The following is a 14481-nucleotide window of genomic DNA, read 5'->3' on the forward strand; positions in this document are numbered from 1 at the left end:
GGTAATTTTAAAGTTTTTGAAAAAAATTAAATTGTTTTTTTTAAGGCCAATTTTTAACCAAAATAAAGGTAATGAGAAATTTTAAAAACCAGAAAGTACACATTATTAACATTTTTATATTTAAAATGATTATGATAAATTTATTTATGATAATGGTTAAAAGCAGTTAGTTAAACAACTATTTATAATAAAATATATGTATAGTCAATAGAGGTAATAAATGGACAGTTAAAATTGGGAGGTAATTAGTGGACAACATTCCCGTTTTTTTTCAGGGTTTTGTGGTTATATTATCTTAATAGTAAGGCTTAAATGATTAGCATTTTTTTTAATTATATTTTCAGAAAAAAATTATGTTGTTTTAAAAATTAAAAAAAAATTTAAATTTTTCGAAATAATTAAATAATTGAATTGATTATATAAACTAAAAATATTCCTAACCATATAAAGCTCAATGTCACACTTATATTTGCATCACAGTTTTAACAATATTCCTCCAAATATTACCTCCACACTATTATGGTGAATGGGGGAAATTATTGGATGCATTTTATGAAAATTTTTTTGTTTTTTTTACAATGCAAACTAATCCTACAGTACCTTAAAATAACAGTTATTACAAAAACACTAATTAACATTAACAACACTCAAGGGTTTTTAAAAAAACAAAGGAACAACTGTTATAAAACTCTTAATTTAAAAATGCCAAGAAAGTATTTGTAACAATATTTACAAAATCAATTATCTAAGACAAAAAATCATCACGAAAGAGCTTTAAGAAACTTACTTTTTTACAAAAATAAAAGCATCAAAAGAGAAATCCATGTGAATGAATAGAAAAATTATATGTTAGTTTTTTTTTAGTATTAAAAGTTGACAGATAAAGCATATGTAAAACCCGCGAATGTTAGGAAAACATGAACATTAAAAACATAATAAGTGGAGATTATTTGTAGTTTATAACTTTAAAAAAAGAAGTTTAGTCTCCCATGAGCAGTTTTCCATATTAAAAATATGTTCCACCCATGCATTTATTACAAAAAAAACGTTACAGACCCATAAAGAATGAATATGGCCTTATGAAAATTGTAATGAGTATAGGTATTTCACGTCGTAAATGAAATTTTCCTTTCTACATATCTATTTTATGTTCTACAAAAAAGCGTCCATTAATTTCCTCCAGGGTGTCCATTAATCACCCCATTTGTAGGGGTAATAATTGAACAAAATATTTGACTTAAAAATTAAAACAAAAAAGTGATGGCCAATTTTATCAAAAACATCCAATAATTACCTCCATTGACTTACTTATACATTGCAAATTTTAGATCATAATTTAGTTTTATTTTTAATACAGACGATTAATTTTTTTTTTTAATAACTTAAAAAAGTTTTCTTTTTTTCTTTGGCGAATAAATCTCGCTATCTGAAAATCTTTTTGTAGGAGAATCTATAACAAAAAACAGTTCATTTTACAAATTTAATCACAGGTATATATTTTAATATATATATTTTAAAAAAATTATTAGTGAACTTACATTTAGTTATAAGACAAGCATCATAAAATCTTCGGTCATGAGGCCACCTTACAAAAAGTTTGTCCTCTACTTTAATATTGTGGAAATCTGCAAGTTTACTTCCATCTATTTTTACGTCACAAGGGCGATAAACATCCAGTTCCAAGTCGTCATCGATGAATTTGACTCTTATAAAGCGTTTAGAGGTATCTATGCAAATAAAATAACAAAATTTACAACCATAAAAAGTAATGTGCAATTTAAACACAAAAAAAATATCATTTTTTTAAAATGACTTTGTTATAATATAGTATCTAAATTTATTATTTAAACTTTAACAGGTTAAACTAACTGTAAACAAATCACATAGGTAGTAAATATTAAAAAGCTTTTTATTCTACAGCAGTATAATAATATTGACTAAGTTATTATTTCTTTGAGTATTAAAATTAATTTATTTCTTATAGTAAAAAAACAGATATAATATATTCATGTCCATTGGCTGCGATACAAATGACAGTTTTAGACATTCCACAACATGGCGACAATTCCACAACAGAAAAAGCTGTTTTCTTAGCGACATTTCAAAGAAACTTGCTGACATTTCAAGCATTAATTATCGCGAAATTTTTTAGTTTGCATATATAACTATTAATTTAACGCCAAAAATGCAGCATTTTGCAAATAACTTACAGGTGCGACATACACAGCAAAATTATAAATGGGGGTGCATGCACCCTCAGACATGTAACATGTCTCCTTGACCTTCAATAAATTTACATTACCATTTATTTTCTGTAATTTAATACTTAACTTTAATAGGAGTCAACCAATCAACCAACCACTGCACATACCCAAAAAAATGAAAATCAAAATAGAATGTAAAAAACTATAAAAATAGATATTTACAACTCTAGTTTAAAGGTTTAAAATGCCTAGTTGGATATCATATATTTGTAAAATGTGCACCAAAAAGCAGACATAATTAACAATTTTAATTAATTTAAATTATAAACACTTCACAGATAAACTACATTTTTCAAACTTAACTTCCTTAATTTTTGTAACATTTTTCATAATCGTATAAAAAAATGATTTTAAATCTTTATTTTATTCTGTGTATTAATTCATGACAATAAACTGTCTCTGGTACACAAGTTATTATTCAATTTCTGGTTTAACTATTCTTGTAAATTAACCAAGTAGGCCATAATTTGTCATATCAAATTAAAATAGACCAACTAAACTTTACAAAACATTACGCTATGAAAAAATAAAACGCCTATCTTTGTCATATATACAGTTTTCATACAGTTGACAAAATTTGTTTAATGTTTGAATAAGGCATAAACAACAACAAAAATACACTTACCAGATAAAGGATTGTACGGATTATCAATTTTCGTAATTTCGTTTTGTTTTTCCATTTTCTCAAATAATTCTACGGAATATATAAAAGTATAACTGTTTATGGTAAGTTTTTAAGGTTAATAATAGTAATGCTGCTGCTTTAGTTAATTGGCTTTTTTGTGGTATTTTTTTACCAGAAATTATTGTTATATTATTTTAATCATACTGCTATTTTTACTCATTTAGTAACACAAACCTGTTGCTGGTGGTGTAGTTGAACCACAGTACTCCTCTGAGTTATTGCTAGTATTGTCATACAATATGTTATGTAAATTCACTCTTACTTCATTCAAGTTATAACCAACTGTTGTTGTTTCCTCTGCAATAAAAATAATTTATTCTATTTTTAATAAAAATAATGCTTTTATTTTTATAAAATAATAAATTAAAAACCTAGCAAGCAATTTTATTTTTAATCAAAATTTTATTTTTACATATTACGCTACTTGTTACAAACCTGTTGCTGGTGGTGTAGTTGAACCACAGTACTCCTCTGAGTTATTGCTAAAATTGTCATACAATATGTTATTTGAATCCACTCTTACTTTATTCAAGTTATAACCAACAGTTGTTGTTTCTTCTGCAATAAAAATAATTTATTTTATTTTTAATAAATATTATATATACAGTGCATTCACCTTAAATTGCAACTAAACAAGGTAGTACTACTCTTATTTTTATAAAATAATAATTATTAACCATTTTTAATAACTTATAAATATTTAAATTAAAAAATTAGCATAATATAAATTAGCCCTATTGATTATAAAAGGCTTTTTTATAATTTTAAACAATAATTTAATTTTATGTTGATTTTGTTCTGTTAAAAGATATTAAAAGCTTAAAATCACATCTTTTACTAATAAAGTACAAAATGATTGAAAACAGTTTTTTTAAAAAAAAAAACACGCAAAAAATATTTAGAAATTTGTATAAAGCACATCGTTTAAACAAAAAAAAAACGACAACTTACTTGGAAACGAAGCTCTGGAAGTCGAAGCTGCATTTTTTAGATTTGTATCCTCCATGTCAACAGATTCTTAAAATAAATTGTTTTTAATTATTGGGTTTGATACATTTCGAGGTATTTATCTTTACGGTTTAATTAATAGTAAAATCGTTACATTTTACAATTAGTTTTAAATTGACTATATTAATTTGATTATAAGACACTCTTTTATTAAATCCTTAACTTTACTATTAAGAGATTAGGCTATAAATAATCTTAGAAGTGGTTCTTTACCTTCAGCTATTTTTTCTAAATATACTCTGGCATTTTCTACAATTTGGCCTGGGCTTGTTATGTCATAAAATTTATCTTGTACCTCGACAGAATGACCTTCAGCTCTTGCCACTGCTCTTTGTATTACCTTCGATTTACCACCCACTTCTCTTGTTATTAACTTTCTAGTTTCTGTTACATTGATTCCCTTTCCAAAATAATTTTCAGTGACCTTTTTGTAAATACTATTAAATTGGTGTGCAGTCATTTTCTCACCAGTGTTATTGCCAAAAAATGAAGGAAATGCTCTATTAACAAGAGGAATTTTGTTGCAATTTTGCAAGTAGGCCCAAATATGATCAGAAACAGCAATAGCATCCTTATATTCTTTGTGTTTAAATACTATACATGCATGACGTTTTCTTTCTTTTTGATCACTTACTAACACAGAAAAGTTTCCACTACTTGTTTCTTCACAATCTTTAATTTCCGATAACAACATTCCTGTGAAAACACTTGATCTACAGCCTTGTGAGCAAATAATTCTAACAAAAATGTCCCCACACAGTTTTTTAATTTTTTGACAATTAAGGGATCCACATTTTTTATTTCTTAAAGAATTTAGAAACAATTCTTGAGCTTTTATATATTTTATAACAACTTTTCCAGGAAAAGCACATTCAGCAAGTGCTCGACGAGATCTATCTTTAACTAATTTTTCCCTTTTTTCTTTTTTTGGTCGTTGTTGCTGAAGCCATTCCTTAACAAGTTTTAAAAGTTTGGAAACAGAATATTCACGAAACAATTCTTCATACTCAATATCTAAAAAATAAATAAAATTTTTTAACGTTGCTAGATAAGAGTATCTGGTAGAATCTCGGCCATCCTTGCATACTTTTTCATGTAGAGTCTTATAAATTTTTTGTGGTCGTTTTAAGTCGTCCAGACTCGATAGTAGGGTATATATTTGACGTATGTATGTTTGGACTTGAGATTTACTACCGGCATTTCTATGTCCACTTCCCATAGTTAAAAGTGTTGTTTTATAGTTTTCCAAAACATTTTGAAGGTTAATGTTTATTTTGCTTTGAGCAACAACATTTTGAATTTTTCAGACCCCTTTTTAATGTTTTTATGTTTGTTAAGAACATGACTTTCAATTCCCAGTACTGCAACTTTACAAATGCAACATATATTACCAGTATAATTTTTGTAAAAACCAACTCTATTGCGTTTAGCAAACGAATCATACATAAAATCTTTTTTATCAATATCTTTGTGTTTTTTTCGATGATGAGTCCCATTAACAAAATTTTGCCCACAGTGAGGACATTCCCTTATTTTTCTAGTTGCAGTTTTAAATCTAGTTTAAAAAGATTTTATGTGTTTTATATTTTAGTATTAAAATGTATCACAAAACACAAGTTTAAATAGGCTATATCAGTGGTTTTTAAACTTCAAGCAGCTCTCTCACTAAAAATTAAAAATATCCTGTTTTTCCAATTTTTATTATCTAGAAGTAGTTGTAATTGTGTGTACTTTATGATAATAACCAATATAACAAAACCCCATTATTAAAAAGACAGTTACCCTACTATATAACAGTTTTTTAAGAAAAAAATACTAGTTTAAACATAATAGATATACCGAAAACTAAAAAATTTACAAACCTATTGGACTGTGAGGAAGAACTTTCACTATTACATAATTCTTTCTTAAGTTTTTTTTTAGAATTTATTAATTGATAACAATACCTGAAAAAAATAATTAATTCGTTTTAAACTTTATTTAATAAAATGTAATGGAAGTACAAAAAACTAAAAAATCATTAAATATTTAATTTAGTATAAGTTACTTTTCACTGAAATTATTATAAAATTGTGAATTAATAAATACCTTTCATCATCAGATGAACATTCAATACAGGATAAATCATTGCCATTATAGTTATTCCTTTTTAACTTGTAAGATCTACATGGAAATAAAATGCCTTTTATCATTAAAAGAAGAATATTTTAAACATAAAAAATACTTAACAAAACATATCCCTGGAAAAAAATGTTACTTTACTGAACATAGTGCGATATGTAGTTAAATTATTTAAATTATAAAATAGTTTAATTTTTTTCACTTAGTTTACCAATAAATAACCTTTTTTTATAACAAAACTTATTTAGAACAAACTAAGTATTAATATAATTCAAAAAAATAAAAATTATTTTTCAACAAACCGCAACGAAGACTCAGTATCACTACTGGAACTGCTTGATGATGACCTAAAACACCACGATTATTATTAATTTCATTTTTTACTTTTTAAATATATCATCGTTTAACTCACCTAACAGAAGATCTTTTTTTACTGACTAAAGTATGAGAAAAGCGCTTTTTTTTTCTTCGTTTCTTGTATTGGTACCTAGTAGATTCAAAAGGCTAAGTTTATTTTTTGTAAATTCTTCTTTTGTCTTAAAAACACAACAAATAAATTTTTTATATTGAAAATAATTATATATTAATCAATGTATATATACTCCATTCTCAAACAGCAATATGCTTATTTGGGTGTTTTTAGAAAATTTAGTAATTACTATTACATTTCCCTTGCAGAATCATGTACAGAGCTTTCACTATTTGATGAAGATTTCCAACATTGATTTTTATGTTTTGGTTTTTTATGCCTGGTGAAAACAATGTATCTACTTTACAAAAATAAGATAACACAAAAGAATAACTAAAAAGTAGATATATATATATAACTTTGTAAACAACCCAAGTTTATATTTAAGTTATTGCAAATAATTTTTATTTTGTAAGGTAAGCATGCACAAAAAAAGTTATCATGCTGTAATAGGCTTTTTAATATAGATTTTGACTTAAGTGCAGTCGGTATTAAATATTAATTAGAACAACTAAAAAAATATTACAGTCAAGTAGCCTATCTAAATTTTAGTAAGAACAGCCATAAATTAATGCAATTATTGGCAAATAAATAAATTGTGACTAACTGGATAAATTTTTGTTCATTATCAGTATTCGAATCACTTGAAGAAATACCTCTGAAACAAAAATGCATACTTGTACAAATTGACATTTTGATAAAACATTACAAATAATTTTAATATTAACGAATGTCTTAATATTGTTCTCATATTTATCGAACCTTGAAAAAAATGTTTTTCTTGAATGTGTCTTTCTAAAAAATAAATAACACTGTTTCATTAAAATTATCGATAACAAACATTAAAATATATCGGTATATATTTTGATCCGTACTCAGGTCGATGCGCACAAGGCGATCTGTACTCGGGTTCAAGTCCATTCGTACTTGCATTGCGTCACCCTTTATAGAATTCAGGCGCATATACATGCCGAATCGGTTTATTTAAAGTGTTTTATCTTAGTAGAAATGTGCGATAAGTACTTATATATGTGTACTTAGTATTGTTAATAAATTTTAATACAATTTAAGTGAACAAGTGTACCAAAAAGTCAGGCCACAGAATTTGGCGTATGGCCAATAAGTATGCTTACACCATTTTAATCTACAAAAAAATAATGATTAAAAGGAAATTTTGTTATTAAAATATATTGTGTTATTTGTTTTCTGTTATGTTTATGAATTGTAAAAAGTTTTACTTTGAAATTATGTATTTATGCTTAAAACAAGACTATTAATACACGAAGTTTTTTTTTATGTAACAAAAAGTGTTCGCTGGTATGTTATAAAAGCTAATCACCGTGACAATAATTTAAAATGAATAAGGTCAACTGATAAAAATTCCGATTACACGTCAAAGCTATTACCCTTATCTTACGTCTTGGTTGCGATAATGGTTAAAAGCAGCTGACAAAAAAAATGTCAACAACACAATAATTTATCACTAGAAACGTTGAAAAACACATTTACTAAAGCATATATCCAACATTTATTCGGTAAAAAATAGAAATAGATTATAACTAGCAACATATCATATTTACAAATAACGTAAAAAAGACCGAGTTTGGATCGCCCGTTGATACAAAGGTTTGCGTAGCGGTCCAAAAGGCAAAAAATCACCGCAAAAAAAAAAATTGCCGTTGTTTCGAGTACAGACCGCTTTGGTGACATAAACCGGGGTATGGATCGACTGGCAATCACTTATAATGCCTGTAACATTTACATCCAATTCAGTCAATCAGTTAAAAAATAAATTAATAAAAATAAAGTTTAATGACAAACAGAGTTTTAGCACTTAAAATTGCACAATACAATAAAATTCTGAGTTATATAGGACTCGATGGACTAGTAAGATGGTACAAATCGTGCCTTATAAAACAGTCAGACAGTAAGAGTAGTCAAAACAAAAAGAAAATAAAAAACATTACCTTCCAAAATTCGTTTCCTTATTCATTTTTGATTATATTAGTTCAGTCAACTATAAATAATAACCTAATTTATTACCAAAAACTGAAATAATTCTTAGCAATTATTAAAAAAATAGTTCATAATCGCTCTGTCGTTGGTCAGTCTGTCAGTTGGTAATAAGTATGCATCGCAAAAAAAATTCACAAAACTTGTTACTAAACGTTAGGGGGCGCAATTTTAAAATAATTTTTAATCAAATTTATTTTGATTCCGATTAAATTAAATTGACTTTATTACTTTTTGTATGCCTTAGTTGTATATATTATTCGAAAGAGAGTAAAAAAGTGTTAGATAAACTAACCCTTATTTGGTTTTGACTCTCTTTTTTTATTTTTTTACATAAGATCGTAATAATAAAGCCTGCTTGTTTTTTTGCCGCGTGATTTCGCACATCTACATTCATGTTATAATAATTTCATTTAAATTGTCAAAAATGATTACTAAGTAATAAAATCCGTTTTTGTTTGTATAAAACAAAATTATTTCTAAAAACAATTTTGAAATTTAAAACACAGTTTACTTTTTAAAACAAATTTTGTTTCTCGAAACAATTTTGGAAACGAAATTCGTTTCGGAAACACTTTTCGAAACAAATTTTGTTTCTCGAAACAATTTTGGAAACGAAATTCGTTTCCAGAAACAAATTTTGTTTCAAAAAAAATATCGTTTCGAAAATTGTTTCGTGAAACAAAATTCGTTTCGAGAAACAAATTTTGTTTCGAAAATTGTTTCAGAAACAAACTTTGTTTCAAAAAGTAATTGTGTTCAAAATTTTTGGTAACTGTAGCCTATCTTATAGGCCAGCTTATAGTTCTTTTAAATAATTTATTAAGTGTTTAACTTTAACTTAAAAAAATATATACAATATTTAAATTAAAAACAGTTAAAAGTTAAAAGCCCTCTTTTAAACAATTTTAGCTATGTTAAGTTGTTACTTGATAAGTCTTGCCGACAACAGTCAGACAGTATAAACTTGAATAAATTTTTTTTGGACAATTCTTATACTGGTACTTCATTTACTAAATAAAATTTTAATATGCAGCAGTCAGACGGTAAACAATCTGGCGTAGTAAATGTTTAACTGTATTTTCAAGAATAGTTTTGTAAATTTCTTCTCTGACTGTCTCAACAAAATAAATGGTAAAATGTTAACAGGAAACATGGAAAAAAAGGTAATGCCCAGTTTATACCGGTACCTATAAACTATACAGGTTCGAATGGATCGTATATTAAATGGTTAGCGAATGGACCGAATCGATCAAATGGATCGATCCATTCGGTTCATTTGCTATCCATTTGTTATACATTTGATCCATTTGGTCCATTCGATCCTGTATAGCTTATAAATACCCAGTTTATACTAGTTTTTGACATTTAATTTTTAACAGTCTTGTTACTTTAATATGTTTTTGACAGTCTTAACAACATAAGACCTTAGCAAGGTAATATATATGTTATATATTTCAGGAACACTTATGCTAAAAGAAAAAGGTTTTCCAAAAAAGATACAGTAACTGAGATACACCATTTCTTAGAGTTTTTAGTGATTTAAAAACCAAATTTAAAAATCGACAAACCTTGTGATGAAGTATTTTTTTCTTGTTCTATACGGTATGTTGATTTTATTTTTATAGATATAACCAACATATAAATCAATAGATTAAGATGTATATATATGATATTTAATTAAAAAATAAAAATTTATCTACTCAATGACATGTTTAAAATAAACAATATAGGCCTATATAATATATACATTTTGTTGAAAGAATTGGAATCACATCTATTTTATAGTTAGAAAGAAGTCATAGAATTGTAAACTATAAGAACTTAGCATTTAAACAATTCACTGCTATTGCAAGCATTTTGACCAAACTTTTGTGGGGTGTTGTTTGTTAAATTTTTATTTTCATGATATTTGCAGATTTTCTTGCTAGGTAACATTTTCGTTTACTAATGACATATGCCTATAATTAACAAACTTTTTAATTTAGCTCTCTACGTATTAGCTGTCTCCATATTGTAAATGCTAAATTGTTTTTTTACAAAATAAGTTAAAATGAAAAAAGTGTTATATAGGCTTAAATAGTAACAGTGGTAATTGAAAAATTAGCTCAGAGGAATAAAAAGGTCAACAAGCGCATTATATGAGGAAATTATGCATTTCAATTATCATTTTTTTTGCAGAAAAGACGTCACGACCCCTGTGTGCTACATTTTAATTTGCCCATTTTTAAAGTAAATTTAATTTGCAATCGAATGATGGTGATGGTTAGACTTTGGCACAAAGGAGATTTAATATCTTACAAGAACATTATATGTTAGGCAGGTTTTGGATAAAAATTTTGCAACTCTGTGCAAGCCTAATTGTTTACAACCGAGCCATTCGCATTTTCTTCATATAATACTTCTGTTGTCTCCTTAAACCCTTTTGTGTCAACCTGTAGGTAGCATCATTTAATTGCTAGTTTTTCTACATTTTAAGTACAATCATTTGTTTTATATTTAGTTTAGGCTTTTAACATCTTAGCATACATTATAATTACCACACCAAAGCAGTTTGTGACATCATTTAAAAAAACACTCTGAACTTTTTACATGGTGTCGCTATTTTTCAAGATATAAAAATTTGATTTTGTTATTAATATAATTAAATTCATAGGTATTTTAACAAGATTTATTAAAATAAAATTTATTTTTAGGAATAAGTTTACACTCTCAATAATAATCTTTAAAATGCTGTGTTGAGCTGAAGACCTTTAATTTAAGGTAAGTTGTTTAATTTTACTGATTGTTGGAACTTAGAAAGTAAATATAGCAAAATTTATATTTGTTGTTTATTAAAATATATTGCCACAGTCATTAAGCGAGAAAACTCAACAATATTAAACACTAAAAACAAATAATAAATAAAAAAGTGTTTGTTAATTAGTAATATTGTAATTGCATGTTATGAAATGATAATTTAAGTTAACATTATTATTGTTTAGAATCTTCAAATACCAAACAAATTGTATTGTCAGTAATATTAAATTTTTGCTTCTAAATTCTCTGGCTGGTTTACGGCTTTCCAAAATTCTCTCTTATGGGGAAATACTTATGGAGAAATTGTCTTGTCAGGATTACGGCTCTCCTAAATTCTCTGCTATGGTAAACGACTCGTTGTTTTGTCTAGAGCCGGACAACATGAACCTTAACATTCTGTATTTTGCTTTTTAATTTTTTTTCCATATTTTATTTTTCAACTAAATCTAGTTTTAAATTGCTATGGTGTTTAGTACAAAATTTTAAAATTTTTGTTTCACCTTAACTATTGTGTATTTAGATTATTCTACTGAAAGACTTCATTGTGGTCAATTTTAAGAAATATGAAAATTGGAATTAAAAAAAAAACTGCTTAATTTTATTAAAATGTTTTTAATGTTAAGCTTCTATTAAGTGCTGGATTTTAATTATTTTTTTTAATGTTAAACTTAAATTAGTTATAATTTATTCAAATTTACCAACTGTATTGTACCACGATATAATTTTGTATTAAAAAGTGTTAATTTTTAAATGGAAACAAAATTTATAAAATACAACTTTATTTTCGTTAATGCTTATGATTTTTTTTTTCTTAATGACAAGCTATGTGCTATGTTAACATTTTAAAAATAATGTGTATGTTAAGTATGATTTTGTACCAATTTCACCAACTGTAATTTAATGTTCTCGTATTTACCAACTGTTATTTCACCAAAAACTTTTGACATGAAATAAAACAAAGGTGCATTAAACGAAGATGTTAGGCACGAAAAGGTACATAACCTGATTTTAGATTGTGTATTGCACCAGTATGTGGTGTGTTCACTAAGGTAATTTTAATGTATTTATAAATAAATGCCATTAATGGTAAATTCATCAGGCAATTTGCGTTTATAAATTATTTCCCGTTCCTTCCCTCATTTTCCCGTTCTTTTATTTTCCGTTCCTTCATTTTCTGGTTTCCTCATTTTCCGGTTCCTTTATTTTACCGCTCCTTCATTTTCCGTTCCTTTATTTACCGGTTCCTTCATTTTCCGTTTCCTTCATTTTACCGTTCCCTCATTTTCTCGATCTTTTATTTTCCAGTTCTCTTATTTTCCAGTTTCTTCATTTTTCGGTTCCTTCATTTTCCCGTTCCCTCATTTTTCGGTTCCTTCATTTTCCCGCTCCTTTATTTTCCGTTCCTTTGTTTACTGGGTCCTTCATTTTCCGTTTCCTTCATTTTCTGTTCCTTCATTTTTCGCGTCCCCCCTTTATCGTAGGCAGCTTTTTTTTGTTCCTTCATTTCCGGTCCCTTTATTTTCCCATTCACTTAAATTTCTCGTTCCCATTGTAATTACATAAAATACTACAAAGTTTAAAAATGGTCCTCTACTGCCACCTTACCACTAGAAAATGCAAATTTTGCTCGAAACAAAATTTTTTTTTCTCGAAACGATTTTTGTTTTTCGAAACGATTTTTGATTTTTGCCATGTAGATGGCTTTGATCGACTGTTCGCTTTTTTGAATATCGGATCACCTACGCTATGGCAGGAACTGTTTTCTCCTAAGTTGGCATAGTTTTAAAGCTTTAGTCCGTTTTAGTAGTCAGGTCCCTTGCTAGGTTTTTGGGGTAGATGTCTTGCACTACAGTCTTAGCAGTTAGGTTGCTTGCTGGGTTGTTTGGTGGATGTCTTGCACTACAGTCTTAGTGGTTAGGTCGCTTGGTAGGTTTTTGTTAGATGGTTGCGCTTTAGTCTTGGTAATCAGGTCCCTTGCTAGGTTTTTGGTAGATGTCTTGCACTACAGTCTTAGCAGTTAGGTTGCTTGCTAGGTTTGTTGGTGGATGTCTTGCGCTTTAGTCTTAGTAGTCAGGTCCCTTGCTAGGTTTTTTGGTAGATGTCTTGCACTACAGTCTTAGCAGTTAGGTTGCTTGCTAGTTTTTTTGGTGGATGTCTCGCGCTTTAGTCTTAGTATTTGGGTCGCTCGCTAGGTTTTTTGGTAGATGTCTTGCGCTTTAGTTTTAGTAGTTAGGTCGCTTGCTGGGTTGTTTGGTGGATGTCTTGCGCTTTAGTCTTAGTGGTTAGGTCGCTTGGTAGGTTTTTGTTAGATGGTTGCGCTTTAGTCTTGGTAATCAGGTCCCTTGCTAGGTTTTTGGTAGATGTCTTGCACTACAGTCTTAGCAGTTAGGTTGCTTGCTAGGTTTGTTGGTGGATGTCTTGCGCTTTAGTCTTAGTAGTCAGGTCCCTTGCTAGGTTTTTTGGTAGATGTCTTGCACTACAGTCTTAGCAGTTAGGTTGCTTGCTAGTTTTTTTGGTGGATGTCTCGCGCTTTAGTCTTAGTGGTTGGGTCGCTTGGTAGGTTTTTGGTAGATGTCTTGCGCTTTAGTTTTAGTAGTTAGGTTCCTAGCTAGGTTTTTGTTAGATGTCTTGCGCAATTGTGTGTATAGTTAGTTTTGTTTGTTATAAACTAAGTAGAGGTAGTTGGTTATAGAGCTTAGCCTTTTTCTCTTTATTTTGGAGAAATGTTTAAAAGTTATTTGGCCTATTTTGCAAACTATATTTTTAACTAAGCTATTTATAAACCTGGCTATAAATTTTATTGTTTAGAAAAGCAGTCGGTGTTGAAATCAATTTTGACAACTTTCAAATTATTTATCAAATCTCCGACTATCTTATTGTTACTGGTTGGGGCTTCATTCAGACATTCTGGTGAGTTTTTATCTTTATGCAATAAAATCCTTAGTCGGTGCTTCAACAAGCCGGAACTGGGAATCAAACTTTAAACCTCACCCTACATACTGTAGTAGTCGAATCACTTTGCTTTACTACATGAGGTCTTTGGTTCGATCCCTCCGCTCTCATGTTGTAGTGCTCTTGAGTAAAGTGCTATAAACTTCTGATGAGCTAGCACTTAATCAGCT

General features: G+C 28.0%; 1 protein-coding gene across 1 annotated transcript; it reads right to left on the reverse strand.

Moving 5' to 3' along the window:
• Positions 1 to 1382: 1382 nt before the first annotated feature.
• On the reverse strand, positions 1383 to 8658 carry LOC145755959 (uncharacterized). The gene is made up of 14 exons (XM_082572173.1): positions 8515 to 8658; positions 7310 to 7342; positions 7155 to 7205; positions 6491 to 6565; positions 6381 to 6425; positions 6046 to 6120; positions 5349 to 5512; positions 4171 to 4971; positions 3901 to 3966; positions 3385 to 3507; positions 3124 to 3246; positions 2890 to 2958; positions 1539 to 1727; positions 1383 to 1450 (listed from the first exon to the last, which is right to left on the reverse strand). The coding sequence occupies exons 1-14, from the start codon at positions 8538 to 8540 to the stop codon at positions 1383 to 1385; spliced, it is 1908 nt and encodes a 635-aa protein (XP_082428299.1). The 5' UTR covers positions 8541 to 8658.
• Between the last annotated feature and the right edge of the window lie 5823 nt (positions 8659 to 14481).

This window comes from Corella eumyota, chromosome 6 (assembly GCF_963082875.1).
Source record: "Corella eumyota chromosome 6, kaCorEumy4.1, whole genome shotgun sequence".
In the NCBI taxonomy this organism is placed as follows: Eukaryota; Metazoa; Chordata; class Ascidiacea; order Phlebobranchia; family Corellidae; genus Corella; species Corella eumyota.

Bases quoted from the DNA above. Each gene is read 5' to 3' on its own strand.
- LOC145755959 (XM_082572173.1), bottom strand. From the start codon at position 8,540: ATGAATAAGGAAACGAATTTTGGAAG. The intron at 6,121-6,380 runs GTTTGTTGAAAA...ATTTCCATGTAG, and splicing joins GATACTGAGTCTTCGTTGCG to ATCTTACAAGTTAAAAAGGA. The intron at 5,513-6,045 runs GTATTTATTAAT...TTTTTAAACTAG, and splicing joins TGTTCATCTGATGATGAAAG to ATTTAAAACTGCAACTAGAA.